This window comes from Boleophthalmus pectinirostris, unplaced genomic scaffold (assembly GCF_026225935.1).
Source record: "Boleophthalmus pectinirostris isolate CB_2022bp ecotype Guang Dong unplaced genomic scaffold, ASM2622593v1 HiC_scaffold_18, whole genome shotgun sequence".
In the NCBI taxonomy this organism is placed as follows: Eukaryota; Metazoa; Chordata; class Actinopteri; order Gobiiformes; family Gobiidae; genus Boleophthalmus; species Boleophthalmus pectinirostris.
In genome coordinates this window covers 46740475-46759614 of record NW_026571133.1, presented here as the reverse complement: position 1 = coordinate 46759614, position 19140 = coordinate 46740475, and the positions used below count along the sequence as shown (strand labels likewise).

At 41.6% G+C, this 19140-nt stretch overlaps 1 protein-coding gene across 1 annotated transcript in view; it reads right to left on the bottom strand.

Annotated features, from left to right (window-relative positions):
* The window catches only part of whrna (whirlin a), a 565911-nt gene that overhangs the window by 301261 nt on the left and 245510 nt on the right, over positions 1–19140 (bottom strand). The window contains exon 4 of the mRNA XM_055153851.1: positions 10999–11217. Within this exon, the coding sequence (XP_055009826.1) occupies positions 10999–11217 (219 nt within the window). The remainder of the gene's footprint in view (positions 1–10998; positions 11218–19140) is intronic.

Below are 19140 nucleotides of genomic sequence, written 5' to 3'. Positions count from 1 at the left end.
ATTCTTAATTGAAATTCTAAAGAACGAATGGTACACGGACCAAACTTTTTTTTTGTTATTTTGTATTTGTTGTGGGTGTTGTGAGTGTTGCTGTATGTTTTTGTCTTTGGTTTTATGCTGATTATTGTAATTGTTAAATGTTGATTGTTGTATTTTTTTTAAATGTTATATTCTGTTGTCCTTAATAAAAATAAATAAATAAATAAAATAATAATAATAATACACAGACCTACTTTGTTTTCTATTCCCATGTGTCTTATATTTTTGTAATTCTCAGTGGTCCAGTAGGTTCCATAGTGGTTCAGGTGTGTATAATTGTCTCTTGTGTTTTCTACTTGCTCTGATACAGCTCAAGATTATTTGTGTCCTGTGAATGGGACTTTTTTAGTATTGATATCTGCTTAAATGAGTATCCAGTTTTACTTTTGACAAGTTTAACCACAAGTTTTAATGAAGTCAGAGATAGTAGTTTGGTCAGAGCTGGTGTGACGCTGCTCTGACAGTGTTCACAGTATAACCTGACAACATGGTGGTGGCACAGTGGGTGAGTGATTAAACACAGGGCCCACAACACTGTTAATATTCCACCTGTAACCCGCCCTCGCTCCTGATAAATCGGGGTCAGACCATTAGTCCAGGACTAAACCAGGACTTGAACCAACACCGTGTCATTAGCTGATTATAAATATATACACACAGGGCCGATAACCAGGACTGAACCAGGACTGAACCAGGACTGAACCAGGACTGAACCTGGACTAAACCAGCACTGGACCAGGACTAAACCAGGTCTAAACCAGGACTTAATGAGATCTAAACCAAGACTTAACTAGGTCTAAACCAGGACTAATCTTGGATTTAACCAGGACTTAAGCAGGTCTAAACCAGGACTAAACCAGGACTTAACCAGGTCTAAACCAGGACTTAACCAGGACTAAACCAGGACATAACCAGGACTTAACTAGGTCTACACCAGGACTTAAGCAGGTCTAAACCAGGACTAAATCAGGTCTAAACCAGGACTAAACCAGGACATAACCAGGAATTAACTAGGTCTAAACCAGGTCTAAATCAGGACTTAAGCAGATCTAAACTAGGACTAAACCAGCTCTAAGGCTCTTTCTGTGCAGGCTTTGTTTTTCCCCATTGAAGGATGGATCAAATGCAGAGATAGAGACACATGTCCCTACAAGGACAATAAAGTGTACCTTAAAGACCTTAAAGAGGGAGTATTATGTAGAATCAACTTTACCAAGCCTTTACCAACCATGTTAAAATGTTCCCTCATGAAAAACATGTTTGAAGTGGTTTTAGATGCTATCCATTCATGTTTGAGTAATCTGGTGATCTCCCCCGGGCCCTATTCAAACCCTTGTAATGGTTCGCTGAACGCTCCCAAACAAGTCTCCACGAATACACAAAAGCGTGATACAAAACAATATACTACATGAGAGAGTTTTTTCAATATAATGTTGAGCGGAGACTGAGTCGATGGAGCCAGAAGCACACCCATTAACACTTCCTATGTAAATATAGCATTTTCAAAACTATAAAAGTTAAGATGGTGATTTAAAGACGACATGTGTTCGCAGTTAATCCCCGTCCTACCAGCCGTCTCTGCTGCTGTCTCTGTTACAAACGAGAGCTCGTGCAGACTCCAGACTGAATGAGTTCCTCCGCAGTGACACCTGGTCCGATCGAAGCTCCTAATGTCCCCAATACTGCGTCTGTCTGAGCATCGATCTGAGCCTTTCTCCACTTTGTTTTAGCATTGATCTTGTGCGGCGCTCTGCATATACACCACTGTCACTGTCTGAAGGTGCAGGTGAGAGTTATAACGTCTATTAATACCTCCAGGAGACGCTCATCAGGACTCTCTGAATGAGGACCACACTCAGCTCCCTCAGACTGCTCAGACGCCCCGACAAGACTTTGGGTTAGTGTACTCTTTGCTGTCAGAACTGAAACTGAATTAGACAAAGCAAAAGAAAAAATCTATTCTGTCAACTGGAGTAAAGACATTTCACGGCTCATCCAAGCGGCTTCTTCAGGTTTGGTCAAATTGCTGGTGCCTTAAATCTGCCAGAAGGGAGCAATGAAAGGTCTTAACTCCAACGAACTTTTGTCCAGTGACAGAAATGAATGTTTCTTTTGCTTTGGATCATACCTGGACAGCTGAGGGATTACACAGGCATCTTCTCAGACTTAGACAGACTTTATTGTCGTTCAGATACACAAGTACCGTATTTTCCGGGCTATTAGGTTCTCTGGATTATAAGGTGGTCTATTTTCAAACTTTTTTCACAAATAAACCGCACTGGACTTTAACCCTTACATACTGTTCAGGTCAAATTTGACCCGTTTTGACATTCAGCAGTAGAAAAAATACTCTAAGCATCATTCTTTTATCCTGAAATTTGATGACTTTTCCTAAATTTTGCCAAAATACGCAAAAATGAAAATGTTTTAAAATGTTATACTTTTGTACAAGTGCTCCAAATTTTGCGACACTGAGGCTGTTTCGGGTCAATTTTGACCCATATCTATTAAGATGGATTTTAGCTCTATCAGTGCAAGTCAAATGAAGCAAAATGGAAGTTTCAGGGAAACCTGAAACTGTGAAACTGCCTGTAACCCTGGTTAGGGTTAGGGTTAGAGGATTAGGGTTAGGGTTAGAGAATTAGGGTTAGAGAATTAGGGTTAGGGTTAGGTTTAGTGTTAGAGGATTAGGATTAGGGTCAGAGCTAGAGTCAGGGTTAGAGTGTTAAAGGAAACACAACAGTGTGATGGGTGAGTGGTTTTGTTTGTTTGTGGTGTTCACGGTGACTCTGGGCTTAGTTCAGTTGTGGCGTGTAGGGAGGGTGCTGTCTGGGACCAACGGATTGTCGGCGTGTTCACAGTGACTCAGTTGTTCAGTCGTGTCTAAAAGTGGCACACTGCACTCGCTTTTTCGGTTCGTTCCTCCGTTCCGTTCCTCGTCGGCGTGGAGTGATGAGTGTGTCTGTGGGTGTGTTTCGCCGTGCGGTCGCTGTCTGCTCTGTGTGTGTTTGTGTGTTCTGCAGGTGGTGCCGCTTTGTAGTTTACTGAAGTCGTGCTGGGACACCCGAGTGAATTCGTGTATAGGGTGCTCTGGATTGTGGGGCATGCAGTTGTTTTTTGATGGGGTTGGAGGCTTAAGAGCGTTTCTAATAGCCCGGAAAATACGGTATACACAGAAAGAAATTTTGCTGCGATTGTAATGCTTACAGAAAATAGAAAAGTAAAAACATCAGCTATAAGTGTCAGCAGTGTTTAAGTGACTGTACACTTAAAGGGAGTGGAGCGTTCTGACAGCCACTGGATAAAACTATTGCAGAACCTGGATGTCTTGCTCTGAACGCTGCAGAGCCTCTTTCCAGGGGTCAGCAGAGAGAGCAGCGGTGATGGGGGTGTGAGGGGTTTTGCTGTCATAACAAATATTAAGAAACTTGAAAACTGCTGTCACTTTTCTTACCTGAAAATACTCTATTGGAACAAGAGTCAGGGGCAGTCATAAGCACAACAAATCTGATATTTTAGAATATTATTACTCTGATAATGCAACACAAAATTCGAATTCCTGCATGATTTTAAGGTATATATTTTCTTAAATTATTTCTTATAATTTACTAACATTCATGAGGAGTTTTATAGAGGTCATGTGGTCTATTTGGTCTTTACAGTCTGCAGTGACAGTCTTCATATGGGCCAGTGTTACAGCCCTGCACCTGATCACCACACTGGAGTCAACATCCCATCAACTTCCCTTCCGCCCAGGACCAGAGTGCACTCCAGAGTCCTGCACGGGTCCATTTTTGGAAACCCACACCCACCTGCACCCCCCCGCACCCACGCAGTCCAGCACCACACCCGCCCAGACCCGTTAACATTTAATATGTTACCCGCCCGTGCCCATGATAAATCGGGGTCAGCCCATTAGTCCGACAGCCCAATAGTCCAGGACTGAACCAGGACTGAACCTACGCTGTGTTATTAGCAGATTATAAATATATACACACCGAAACCACAGAGCCAATCACTAGGACTACAAAAGGACTGGACCAGGACTGAACCAGGACTGAACCACAAATAGACCAGGACTGAGCCAGAACTAAACCAGGTCTAAACTAGGACTTAACCAGGACTAAACCAGGACTAAACCCGGAGTGCAGCCACCGAGCCGATCACCTCCACTGACTGTTTTACGTATGGACAAACTGCTCTCCATCACGGACACTCCTGCTCACCTACTGCACCAGAATGTAGAGGGACAGATAATACTCCCTACAACTGTACAACAACTCACCCTCTGCACCAGACTAGAGCAGGGGAGTCAAACGCAAATTCATAGAGGGTCAAATTAAAAACTGGAAATAAGTCGAGGGCCAAACTAAATATTTAATGAAAAAATTCAACAACATCTGCATGTTTTCTCTTCTTGTGAGATATGCAATGTTAAACATTTTCTTATTCAAATTAATGTTTAATAATAGTTTTGCTTAAACACTGAATCCAGAACAAGCAGAATATAAAATAATAACAACATTTTGAATAAATTATGTCTGTATAGTCTATATGTAGCCAGCGGGCAGCTCGAATACAGATTTGATATGATCTCACGGGACAAATATAATTATATCGTGGGCCAAATTTTGCTCCCGGGCCTGAGTTTGACATGTCTGATATAGAAGGACAGAGGAGCTCATTCTCCAACAGGCCTCTATAGCTCCATTCAAACAGAGACAGATACAGGCCTGCAATCATACTATAATACTCCCTACAACTGTATAAAAACTCATCCTTATGAAACAGATAACCCTTTGTCCTGTCAATCATTATATCACTGTGACACTGTTTTCCTATGACCTCTTGAGATTTTTTATGTTATTATTTATCTTTCTATTTTATTTTTACTTTTACATTTATTTATTTATGTCTTTTTTGACACACTGTCTTTTTTGCTACGTATTTAGAATTTATTATTAATATTTATATGTTTGCTCTTTGTTATTATATTATATTGTGATGTGTGAGCTACTGTGTACAAATAATTTCCCTTGTGGATCAATAATGTTTTTCTAAGTCTAAGTCTAAGTCTAATAAAAACGCTAAAGTCACTCTCTCAATCTGATCTGCAATTGTTCCAGGAAAAGACCGGGAAATGGCACTTGTTTTCAGGGCAAGGTCAAGTATTTTTCTCCTGTTTGTCATTCAGTTGAATCACTGTTTCAGCAACTATTTCCCAACTATTTACCCAACCTGCAGTGTTGGGGAGTAACGATTACATGTACCGCCGTTATGTAATCAGAGTACAAATTATGAGTAACTGTATTCGGTTACAGTTACTGTTACTGTTTCAATGAGTGGTAATTGGATTACAGTTACTTTGCTGAAATAAGTGGATTACAAGGCGGTATTTTCCTGTTTTCACATTTTGTGCTACATCTCATTTAATTATTTTTTTATTTCGGTAATTCCACTCATTGCCGAAAACCCAAACAGAACGTGCGCAATAAGATCGATGTAAACGTCATGTTAACGTTGGCGGCGTCAGTCACAATGGACGAGTTCGAAGAGCCAGTAGAACAGAGTCAGCAGTGCACAGGTAAAAACACATTTGTGTCTTGGAAATTCTTCTCCCAATGTGAGATATATAAAAAAAATAAAAATAAACCGGAGCTACTGGCACTGGTGAAAACAAACTGCATAGGCTCATAATATCTGCCCTACTGCCCTATAGTGACCTGCCACATGAGGGGACACGCACACAAACACACACAAACACACATAAACACAAACACACACCTTCATCATCGTCATCAGCCTGAGAACGTGCGGACCACGTCTCCTTCCGTAGTTACAGCGTGGACACCGCTGTCCTCCCGTGCGCCTCGTGTGGACCGTGTTTTCTCTCGTACGCTGCATAGACCGCGCTTCCTCCTGTGAGCCTCTAAACCAGAACTTACACCAAGACTAAAACTGGGACTAACCCAGTCCAGGACTAAACCAGGACTAAACCAGGACTGAACCAAGTCTGAACTAGGACTAAACCAGGACTAAACCAGGTCTAAACCAGGACTAAACCAGAACTAAACCAAGACTAAAACCAGGTCTAAAATCAGGACTAAACCAGGACTAAAACCAGGACTAAACCAGGACTAAACCAGGTCTAAAATCAGGACTAAACCAGGACTAAATCAGAACTAAACCAGATCTAAAATCAGGACTAAAATCAGGACTAAACCAGGACTAAAACCAGGACTAAACCAGGACTAAACCAGGTCTAAAATCAGGACTAAACTAGAACCAAACCTGAACTAAACCAGAACTAAATCAGGTCTAAAACCAGGTCTAAACACTATGACACCTAACAGTAGGTTGGACATAATTTAAGGTGATCTCATATAAAAATAATTTCTCTATCAATAATATTTTTAATCTGGTTAAGTAAAATCTGGGATTTTTATTGTCTTTTAGCAGACAAAACATCTTATGTTAACATATCCTCATCTTTGCTTCTCTACAGCAAACAGTTTCTTATTCATGGAGATTTTGGCTCAGCAGACAATTTGACAAGAACAAACAAGAATTTTCAGGATGTGGTTGCTACATTCATGTCATTTTAAAAAAACATGACAATATCAAGTAATCCAAAGTATTCAGATTAAGTTACTCACTTTAAGTAATTTTATGGATTCCGTTACAAACTACATTTTGGGGTATGTAAATGTATGTAATTTTAAAAGTACCCTTCCCAGCACTGCCAACCCGGTGTAGAACTTTGGCACACTCTTCTGCACTTCCACCCCTGTAAGTAAGTGTGCTTAGTGGTCTGGATGTTGGTGAATTAGCCTTTCATTTAACTACACGCATCTGTTTAAAGCAGAGAAGAGTTCTCTTAGCATCTTCTTAAAGTCTTCTTCTTACAAACACTTTCTAAAAACCACTCATGCATGAAGCCCATTCTACCTTAATACAATCTTCAGCGTCATCTGTTTCATTCAGTGTAATCATTCATTTCTTTAAGTGTATCAGTGAACCTACAGCCTGACAGACAGCGGGCATCACAAAGACTGTCTTCTGTACAGGAACAGGCTTTGATGAGATTTAAAATAGAATTAAGGCCCTCTCATTACACACAAGGCTGATTTATGCATAGGCCTGTCAGAACACAGGGCTGTGGGACAAATGGAATCGTTCCTTTTACACGCGAAACAGCTTTATAATGTAGTTTTCATGGGTTTAGTTAAAAGACAGAGACAGAGAGAGATATATCAGGCTGAACAGCGAGATGAGCTCACAGCACCTGGACCACAAACAAATTTCTACGTTCATTTGATAATGTGATTTGATAAAGACATTACAGAGATTAACATTTTCTGTCTGCTTCAATTGCATAACACAGGTTAGGCCCCGTCCACACTAGTACGTATTCCGAGTTGTTTTCGTTGTGGATCCAGTGTTCGTTCACACTAATCCGATGGAAAACGGCTCCAGAGATGAAACTATCTGGTGCCGAATTCATCTGAGTACAGATCTTATCCGGCACTGTGTAGACACCTGAAAACGCTAACACTCTGATGTAGGTCTACGCACCGCGAAGTAATTCACCGCCAAAACGATAAGAGGCTTGAATGTATGTCCATTCATTTATACAGTCTGTGCGTACGACCTGCAAACGTATAATCTCTGAAAAGTTTAACATGAATCATCTCCAGCGTGATAGAAGAACAGAACAGACTCACCATCAGCAGAACACCCCTCTGTCACAGAAAGAACATTCATATTCCACTGAGTCGTGTCCTTTAGTCCGACAGAAGCTGAACCACATCAGCGCACAATAGCGAGCTGTTTTTTGAGCGCTTAGTTTATGCAAATGAGCCATGTGCTTTTAAATTTTGTTTCTGAAAAACGTAAACAAATGCTCAAAGCTGTGTGAATAGGGAAGACTTGCGGACACAGAAACGACGTGTCTAGACGCAGATCGTTTCCAATACAATGATACGGTGATACATTTCAGTGTAAACGAGCCTTAGACTCCTCATTTCACGCCAACATAGTGAACATTATATTTAAAGGTTTAGTATGTCACTTTCTGGAGGTGGCACTTTACCTGCATGATTCCATGGAAACAGAAAGTTAAAACCATACTTCTGAACATTCTTCGTGGAGATAGATATGTTTTTTTATGATTGTAAAGCTTCTTTGAGTGTCCAAAAGCACTGTATATACCGTGTTTTCTGGACTATAAGTTGCTCCGGAGGATGAGTCACACCAGCTAAAAAATGTGTAATGAAGAAGAAAAAAAACATATATAAGTCACACCAAACTATAAGTCGCAATTTTTGGGGAATTTATTTTGTACAATCAGACACCAGGAACCGACATTTCATCTTGATAGTCAAGTTCTAGTAATAACAATAGAACAACAGACTGAATAGGCCTTAATATGTTAACGTAACATATTAACAGTTCTTCAGATAATTATAGCACAAACAACAGCACAGAAGTTTATCAAACTCATGATCTCACTCCAAATCACTAAATCCATAGAATTCTTCATCCTCGGTGTCACTTCTGTGTGACCTCCGAAGATAAACCGTAGATCCATGAGGTAAACGGAGCGCTCCTCTTCTGTGTAGCTCTTGTCAGACTCAGCATCAGCTCCAATTAGAATTATTCCGGCCTTTCTGAATCCCGACAGGATGGTTTAGATTGTCATGGAAGTTCAGGCTTTGTCGAATCATCCAATGGCTTCTAGGAAAGTTGTATGAATCGCCCTCCATCCTCGATTCCCACCCTCCCTCACAACTTTCTCGCTCACTCCAAACTTTCTTTCTGCTCCTTGATTACATTGCATTACATTACATTGATCAATTATTATTATATTATATATTATTGTGTAGTTTTTATGGAATATCAGAGTCAGAGGAACATTTCCATGAAAACAAGCAGGAGCAGGCCCTCTTCCAGGCCAAATAAGAGTCAGGTTTGTGGAGATGCAAGCCTGCTCATAGTCAGGACCCTTGTTTATGTTTTCAGTGCGGTACACAAGGAGAAATGTATCAGACCAAACAGTATTCTTTTAGCCCTGAGGTGAGTTCACAGCACCTGAATCACAAACAGATTTCTACCTTCATTTGATAATGTGATTTGGTGAAGACATTATAGAGTGATTTTCATTTCCAGCTGCTGTCAAAATGGCGGGAGAATAAATATGAATATGTAGCTACAGTCTATGCAAAATTGTCACTTACGTCAGATTTCAATTTCAGATAATGGCTCTATGCAGCGTATGTCTGAAGTGAACAGAGAGCTACAATAGGAGAAGCACGGCCTATTACTTCAAATCCTTCTCGAGATGAAACAGCACATGACTTATTTACATCATTTACCACTTTATACTCTGGAGTGGCTTTGGGGAGAGAATGTATATGAATTTAGATTTAGAGTTATGGAATCCACACATTTCCTTCTTGCGTCCTTCTAACTGGAAACATAGTGGAACATCCAGTGCAAAACATCATGAGAGTAAAAGACTATTATTGATGTAGTCTGTGTTATAGAGCTGACTGGATGGAATGAATGAATCTGAACAGGATGAAATGGCATGTAACAAATAAACTGTAGACTGTATTTTACCACATGTTTCCTAAAAATGCCAAAGCATCTGTCTGACTCTCTGGGTCAAAGTGACACTTTTAGTTTAGAGAAACATGGAAATATGATTGAACCCAAAATGTGAGCAGAGAAAACAAGAGCAGCTGCCTCACAGTTTAGTTTTAGTCAAGGTCAGAGCTGCAATTAAGCTGAAGGTGTGCTCATGTTAAACACTGCAGTGCTTCCAGCTGCAGCGAGAGCGAATCGTAAAATCCTCAATATTTCATAAAATGCATTATACATTTGATCATACTGTGATCATCTATAGCAGTATATCACTGGTTTAATGTTAAGCCACTAGCTGCACCTGTTTATAACAGAAACATTTTTAATAGTGCTGTCAAACTATTCAAATATTTAATCATGATTAATCTCCTGAATGTCACAGTTAACTTGTGATTATTCACAAAGTGATCACACATTTTTGTCCCTTGAATCTTCATTTTACATATTCTTATCAACATAGAAAAGTGGATATGCTTTGTGCAAATGTTTTTATATTACAAACTTAATAACAATTAACAATTGTCTGTCAGACAAGTTTGTGCTGGATGTTCAACAGCAGAAATATCTATTAAATAGTGAGACTGATATGAGTCCTGCTGTGATACACTCCTTTGTGATTTTAGGAATAAAAAACAGAGCAGAGGAGTGAGGACAGCTGGAGGAGAGAGGTTGCAAAACTTTGGTTGCTGTCCACAGTCCTTATCAAAGGTTCGTCATATGTTTCCATGTGTTTCCTCATTTGAATAACATGAGTGCACCTGACAGGACTTCCTGTTTACAGTCAGATCCTGTAGTTTTTCTAACATTACTAGCAGTGGCCACAGCTTATGAAAAAAGTTCACTAGGTCACAAAAACCATTGATCATGTGATAAAAAAAAGAATGGCAACAGAATTTTTTTGCATTAACTTGTCAGAAACACAATATTTTTGACAGCTCTCATTTTAAATGATGAAAACAATGACTATACACAAGGTTATTTTTCTATAGACAACAAATCAGTACTACCATGGTTAACTCACTGCTTTCTCTGCTCAAAAATATGACAGTACTGCCTCTATGGACTTTGCAGTGCAGGGGGTGTTCTACATTTATCTCTACTGGTGGAATGTTCTGCAATTACTATGGTGACACAATGCACAGATTAGCAAACACAGCCAAAAACACAAAAGAAAAACTGGATTTAAAAAGCACATTTTCAGGAGGGTGTGATCAGTCTAAGCGTTCATGTTCATGTTCATGTTCATGTTTAGGAGTTTGACTTTCAACAAAAAGATGAGAGTGACTAATCAAAAAACATTTGGCCCTTTCTTACCTTCTTCTCGTCTCCGTCCTGGAGCAGCTGCATGTGGCTGCGGCGCTGGCTGTCGCTCCTCCTCAGGGTGGCGCTGTGGTGCTGGGGCAGGTCTGGAGGGGGGGACACACTGCGCCCTTGCGGGTCCACCCAGGTGTAAACGTGGTTAGTGACATAACCACCGGGAATCCGCCCCACCGAGCGCACCGTCAGGTTAAGCTTCTTACTGCCCTTCAGCACCTGTCAGGAGAGGAGACAGGTGCAGGTGAGCGAGACATGTTTGTGCAGAAATATCAACAATATATCAGCAAACAACATGTCAACATCTAAACAGAGGGGCTCGTACACATTTACACTTTCTATCTTCAGTGCACTCGAAGCACTTTACATCAAGGATCCACTCACCATTCACACACACTCCAACACCAGTGTACACACACACTGGAGGCAAGGCTAAGTGTCTTGCCCAAGGACACATAAGAGTATTCATCTGTGGTAGCTGGAATTGCAACCTGTGGGTCAGATAATGCTACTAAACACCATATACAAAGTTTAGCAGCAAACAAAAGTGAATTTAGTGTTTAAGTTTAGAACAGAGTATAATCAGTGTGTACTGAATAGAACATGGAAACCCCACCTGTACCCCGATGAGCTCAATCAGACTTGGACAAATATTTTGAACTTATGTTCAGACTCAGGTTGGACTTGAACACATTGGCGTGATAAGACATTTGAAATGTAAAATTAAAAACCGCTCAGCACCGCCACACACAACAGGTCTTAAACAATTTTTAAATGTGCAACAAAAAGCACACACCACAGACACGAGGAGAATCTTATGAGACTTCAAATCTCTGATCACAAAGACTGCAGTGGGATCTGTCTGCAGACCACAGGATATAAATTTGTGAGCACGATCACGTCAGATGTTTCCTGTCTACAGTAAAACCAGTCACTCTGAGACTCTTAAGTGTTCAAAAGATCAGAGCTCTGCACTTCTAGTTTAGATACAAGTCAAAACTGTGTTATTATTTGTGAAATGTGGTGCAAAACTTCAGATACAGGATTTTTAAAGTATAAAAGATTGGAAATAAAGTCCTGACGAAGTAGAGTCACTATCACTAATCTGCAGCTTCACCTCGATCTGTGCGCTGTGTGGATGTAAACAGACACACGTGAGGAACTACTCCCACCTTTACTTTACTTTTACTCCCACCTTTACTTTTAAAGAACGACTCAAACTAGATTAATACTGTGGTTCTGTGGACTGGATGTCATTATTTGCACAACAGAACAGAACAAGTTTACCAAACTCTCCATCTCACTCCAAATCACTAAATCCATTCAATTCTTCATCCTCGGTGTCACTTCTGAGCAACTCGGCCTCGACCTCCGAAGGTAAATGAATTATTCGGGCCTTTCTGAATCCCGACAGGATTTTGGTTTCACTTAAGTCCAGACTTTGTCCATCCATCCAGTGACTTCAAGAAAGTTCATGGTGTAGCCTCCCAGTTACTGTGAAGCTGTCTGTGTTCTCCATCTCTGCTTTCTGCCAGTCCTTCACACGTTTTTCAGTCACTCCAAACTTTCTTTCTGCTGCTTGATTACTGTTTTTGGCTGAACATTTCACGACTTGCAGCAGGACAGAGGCTCTTTCTGCAGGAGACATGTGCAGTAGAGTGACGTGACAGTGGTACAGGAGGAACAGGAGCAGCAGATACTCACATATAAGACTAGAGCCTCTCCACGCTTTATTGTGAACATTTTAATATAAAGTCGCACCAGAGTATAAGTCACAGGAAACACCCAAACCATGAAAAAAGTGTGATTTATAGTCCAAAAAATACAGTACATTTTTATTTTATTCTTTATCTTTATTCATGCCATACTGTGAGACATCCCATGCAAAGCGCCAACATCTCCAAGAAACAAACATGTTGAAAACGCTCCATCAAAAGTGACATAGTGCCCTTTTAAACACACATTTTCATCCTTCACTGTGATACCATCGCAGTGCGGGGAAGAGCCAGTCAGGAGGAGCGCTGCTGGTCTCAGCTGCATGCACAATGGAGCTAATAACCTGCACTGCTCTGTGGACTTGTTCACTTGATTTCCAATGAGCACAGACCCAGCACAGTGCTCCAATCTGCCCCCCTCCATCCCACCAACACAACCTGCTCCTGCTCTAATCATTCTGCACAGAGCCGGGAATTACACACGCACCTGAACGCACCACCACTGTTTATCTGAACTGAGCTTTCACTAATGGCTGCGTCAAGTGTGTAGGAGCTTAGAGTGCTCCCCTCACACAGAGCAGAGTCCTGCACGGGGCCATTTTTGGAGACCCGTTCCAGCCCGCACCCACACAGTACAGCACCAGACCTGCCTGTTAACCCGTGATTATATCAAAGTTAAACCCACATGCACCCTGAGCCATTAACATTCCACCCGTTACCACCCGTGTCCGTGATAAATCACACACAAATTAAAAGCATTTTAACGGAAGCATCCATCAGAATACAAATTGAAAAGTTACAACTTTAAGACTTACAATCACGAAATGAAACAGTTACACTTTCTTCAGTACGAATACAAACAGACACAACTCGACTGTCATCACTTCACAGATATTATTTACTGAGCAGCAGAAACATTGATCGGGATGCTGGACTTTTGTGCCGCACACACCACAGAACATTAAAACTCATTTTAGCAACTATTTGCCTGTACCCGTTGGTTACCTGTGGTGACCTGACCCAGTGCAGGATTCTGAAGGTCCTATGTTACACAAAATGGACTCTTGGGAGCTTTAAGAATCTGTGTATCATTAGTTCATTAGTTTTTCAAAATAAAGCCAAAAATAAAACAAAAAAAACAACCATTTTCTTTATTATTTGTCTCCAAAACCAAAATGTTTCATTTTTCATGTTTTTTGTTTGTTTGTTTGTTTGGGTTTTTTTTTTTTTTCAGTTTTTGATTTTGTGTTTAAATGTAAACTGGGGGGGGAAGGATAACGGCCGTTTCCCATTTCCATGACTTAAACTGTAATGCCGGACTGAACCAGGACTGAACCAGGACTGAACCAGGACTATATCAGTACTGAGTGTCGGGACAGAGGTGTGCCCACATACACTGCCAGGTGATCACAACTGAGACCAGGACCAGACCGGGACTGGACCAGGACTGAAACCGGGACCAGACCAGGGGCCTCATTGATAAAACTCGCTTATGCAAAAATCCGTGCGTGCGTGCTTCCTACGCCAACCGCGGTATTTATGAAACTCGACTAAGGCGTGGCTCTTTGTTTAACTCTACGCCAACTCAGGACCTCCTGTAAGTTCTACGCAAAGTCTGGAGACACGGGGAAAAAGCGACACTCGTGGAGAGAAGCAGAAGTGAACAGAGTTTGAGGAAGTGTTTGATCAGAAAATCCATGTATACAGAAGAATTACCTTCAGATTTGCGCATTTAAATGTTTGGTTCGCCAAAACAAGGAGAAGGGCTGTTTATTCCACTCATTATTCTCCACAATATTATACATTTGAAACTCGTGCACAAGCGCGGCCACCTTCCCAGACCCAGTGTAGCGCAGAGTCCCACAGTCCACACCACCACCATAGACTTCTATAGAACACAGACTGTGACCAACACAGAGGATGAAATAATGACCCGACCTGAGAGAAAACTCTTCCCTTGGATTTGATTTAATGAACGCAACTTTAACACTTTTACTTTAGTCTTTACGCACCGAGCGCCAGAGTGACCCAAGTCTGCGGACAACACGAAGCCTACTACAAAATCTTCCCTACATTTTTGTGTAATGGGGAACTCTTGCACATGAGAGCTGCTCTCTGACTGTATGAAGAACAGAATAATGCCCGTGCCCGTCCCGACCCAGACCCACACTCACAGACCCAGACCCACACTCACAGACCCAGACCCACACTCACAGAGGTCAGACCCACACTCACAGAGGTCAGACCCACACTCACAGACCCAGACCCACACTCACAGACCCAGACCCACACTCACAGAGGTCAGACCCACACTCACAGACCCAGACCCACACACTCACAGACCCAGACCCACACTCACAGAGGTCAGACCCACACTCACAGACCCAGACCCACACTCACAGAGGTCAGACCCACACTCACAGACCCAGACCCACACTCACAGGTTCAGCAGTTTGGATGTTTCGTGTGGACTTTAATTGGCAGAATAACATCTGTATCTGATGTGTTTCATGCTAAATCTGTGTCCTCTATCCTCGTGTCTCTCCCTCACTCCTTTCCCTCTACAGGGGAGGGCATCTGAATCTCTCGCACGCACTCATAATATGATAATTCAGACCAGCGCATGCACGTATCTACGTGTATATGCAAATATATACAGGGCCAGTCCACATACACACATCATAGACAGACTTAAAAATATAGCGATAAAACTCTTGAAACAGCAAAAAAACACATGGGCTTTACTGCAAAGATGTGCTGCCTAAATATTATAAAATATGATTAAATGAACAGATGAGTCATTGTTCTCACTTTTAGTTTTGTATTTATTTATTAAACCTTGTTTAATAAAGTCTTTAATAAAATCTTTGACGTAACTGCGTGGTGCTGCGTGGAGCGTCCTCCTCCCTCTGTCCCGCGTGTCTCGGTCAAACCCACTGATTATTGGCTCATGTTTAGGGAAATCTCATTCACCAGTCACTTTACCTGCTCCTTTTATGGTGAGGTGGAGGTGTGAGGGGGCGTGACGTGACGTAGGTTTACGTGCGCAAATTCTAGTTGCAGGTGGGATTTATAAAGCAAAGATTGCGTGGTTTGGTGCGTGCGGTGGGTTTTCTAAATATGGAGTTTGCGTGGTGCATGCCTGTCGTAGCTACTAGGCGTACGCACTAACTTATGACAACTTTTTTTTATAAATGAGGCCCCAGGACTGAGACTGGGACCAGACACTGACTGAGACCAGTTAAGTCCTGGTTTAGACCTGGTTTAGTCCTGGTTTAGTCCTGATTTAGTCTTGGTTTAGTCCTGGTTTAGACCTGGTTTAGTCCTGGTTTAGTCCTGGTTCAGTCCAGCATCGCAGTTTAAGTCAAAGAAACAGCCATTATGAGTTTTTGCCCATTATTCATTTAAATACAAAATCAAATTGGTTTTAGAGACAAATAATGAAGAAAATAGTTGTTTTTTTAGTTTTCTTTTTTTTTTTTTTGTTTTATTTTGAAAAATGAATGAATGAATGAAACTGATTTTTAAACCATGTGACCTTCTCCTGGAGTTGTGTTTTTTTTGTTTGTTTGTTTTTTTCCACATGTTTTGACACACAGACCCTGCACATTTAAACTGAACATGTATGAATGAAACAAAACACACCTCCTGCTCTGTTTCTGACGTGGTGAAAACATCCTAACACGTCTCAAAGCTCACCAGAGTCCACTGTGTGTGATATAGGACCTTCAAACCCCCAAGCACACGAGTATAGATCGTACAGAGTCTGCTGGAGTTTTTCAGATGAAGTGCCAAAACAAGCGGCCATTTTAAATCCTGACACGACGCCGTTTACACCAGTGTGAGAAAACTGCAGCTTTATTGATCGGCGACTCCTGTAGAGACCCCAGCGCTCTCACAAATACTCCAAATATGTCTGCGGCTTTGGGGAGAAAAGGTGAGTTTAAAATAGCGAAGGATCAGTATCAAAATGATGTACGTGACATTTTAGACGAGAAAGAAAACGAAAAATGCAAGAGCGGTCCGTCATCTGTAGAAGTGTAACTGTAACACAAACAGTGTTGGAGTAACAGATTACATGTACCAGAGTTACATAATTAGAGTACAAATTGTGAGTAACTGTATTCAATTACAGTTACTGTTTCAGTGAGTGGTAATTAGATTACAGTTACTTTGTTGAAATAAATGGATTACACAACGGTATTTTCCTGTTTTCACATTTTAGGCTATATCCCCCTTTTTTTTTTTTCATTGCTGGAAACTAAACCAGGTCTAAACTAGATCTAAACCAGGTCTAAACCAGGACTAAAACCAGGTCTAAACTAGATCTAAACAAGATCTAAACCAGGTCTAAAACAGGTCTAAACCAGGACTAAACCAGATCTAAAACAGGACTAAACCAGGACTAAAACCAGGTCTAAACTAGATCTAAACAAGATCTAAAACAGGTCTAAACCAGGTCTAAAATTGGTCTAAAACAGGACTAAAACAGGTCTAAACCAGGATTTAACAGGACTAAACCATGCCGCATGGACCCTGTCTTCTCCTCCAATAATATTTTTAATACGTTTAAATACGGTGGCTGAGTGGCTAGCACTGATGCCTCACAGCAAGAAGGTTCCGGGTTCAATCCCCGGGTCTTTCTGTGTGGAGTTTGCATGTTTCTCCCCGTGTCTGGATGGGTTTCCTCCGGGTGCTCCGGTTTCCCCCATCAACCCAAAACATGCTCCAGGTCTCCAGAACAGTTGATAGTCAAGGTCAGTTAAATACAATCAATCAATGAACCTGCCCAGGGACGACAGGTGGAAATTAGCACTGATGCTACAACCTGATGTACAAACATCTCTCCTGTTAAGGTTAATGCAAAAATTGTGCATTGTCTCTGTCTCAAATAAATAAATAAATAAAATAAACTCTGGGCTTTTTATTGCAGACAAAATATCTTATGTTATGATTTCCTCATCTTTGTTTCTCTACAGCAAATCAAGTAATCCAAAGTAATCAGATTACGTTACTCACTTTAAGTAACTTAATGGATTACGTTACAAACTACATTCTGGAGTATGTAATCTGTAATCTGTAGGGGAATACATTTGAAAAGTCACCTTCCCAACATGGAACACAAATACTCACAACTAGTTTAGAGTTTTTTGTTGTTTTTTTTACTTTAGGTTGAGGAGAGATGAAGAGAAAAGTGGAAATGGGGAAGTATGAGGAAGTGCTTTGCCTAAGGACACAATGAGAGAACGTGTTGGAAGGAATCGATTGACCGACTGTAAGGCTGAAGGAGACACGAAGAGAGAAAGAGAGAGGAAGAAGAGGAGAGAGAAGAAAGAGAGGGGTGAGAGAAAGAGAGAAGAGGAGAGGAAAGAGAGAGGAGTTCAGAGAGAGGAGAGAAAGAGGTTAGCAGAGAGAGAGAGGAGAAAGAGAAGAGTGAGTCAGGAGACGAGGAGAGTAAGAGAGGAGAGAGAGGGTGATGGCGAAAGCAGAAGAGATAGGAGAGGAGAGAGAGGGGAGAGAAACAGAAGAGTGAGAAAGAAGATGAAAGAGAGAGAAAGTGATGGGGCAAGAGAGGAGAGAGACAGGAGAGTGAGAGAGTAGAGGGTGATGGGGAGAGGAGAAGAGATAGGAGAGGAGAGAGAGAGAGAGAGAGGAGATGAGAGAGAGAGAGAGAGAGGAGAAAGAGGTGATGGGGAAAGAAAGGAGAAGAGAGAGACAGGAAAGCGAGAGAGGAGACGAGAGAGAGAGGAGCGAGAGAAGAACGGGAAGAGAAAGAAGAGAGAAGAGGACTAAGAGAGGGAGAAGGGAAAAGAGGACAGACAAAGAGAGGGGAGATGAGAAATAATGGAAAAGAGAAGAGAGAGAAGAGAGAGACATAAGAGTAAGAGAGGAGAAGAGAGAGAATGATGGGGAAAAGAGGAGAGGAGAGAGAGAGGAGGCAAGAGAGAGAGAAGAATGTGATGAGAAAGAGGAGAGAAGAGGACCAAAAGAGAGGGAGAAGTGAAAGGAGAGGACAGACAAAGAGAGAGGAAATGAGAGAGGGTGATGGAGAAAAGAGGAGGAGAGAGACAAGAGAGTGAGTGAGGCGACGAGAGAGAGGGTGATGGAGAAAGGCAGGAGAGAGAGAAAAGAGAGACATAAGAGTAAGAGAGGAGATGAGAGAGGGTGATGGAGAAAGGGAGGAGAGAGGGGAGAGAGACAGGAGAGTGAGTGAGGTGACGAGAGAGAGGGTGATGGAGAAAGGGAGGAGAGAGATAAGAGAGAGACAAGAGAGTGAGAGAGGAGATGAGAGAGGGTGATGGGGAAAGGGAGGAGAGAGAGGCAGGAAAGTAAGAGAGGAGATGAGAGAGGGTGATGTAGAAAGAGAGGAGAGAGAGAAAAGAGAGACATAAGAGTAAGGGGAGATGAGAGAGAGGATGATGGGAAA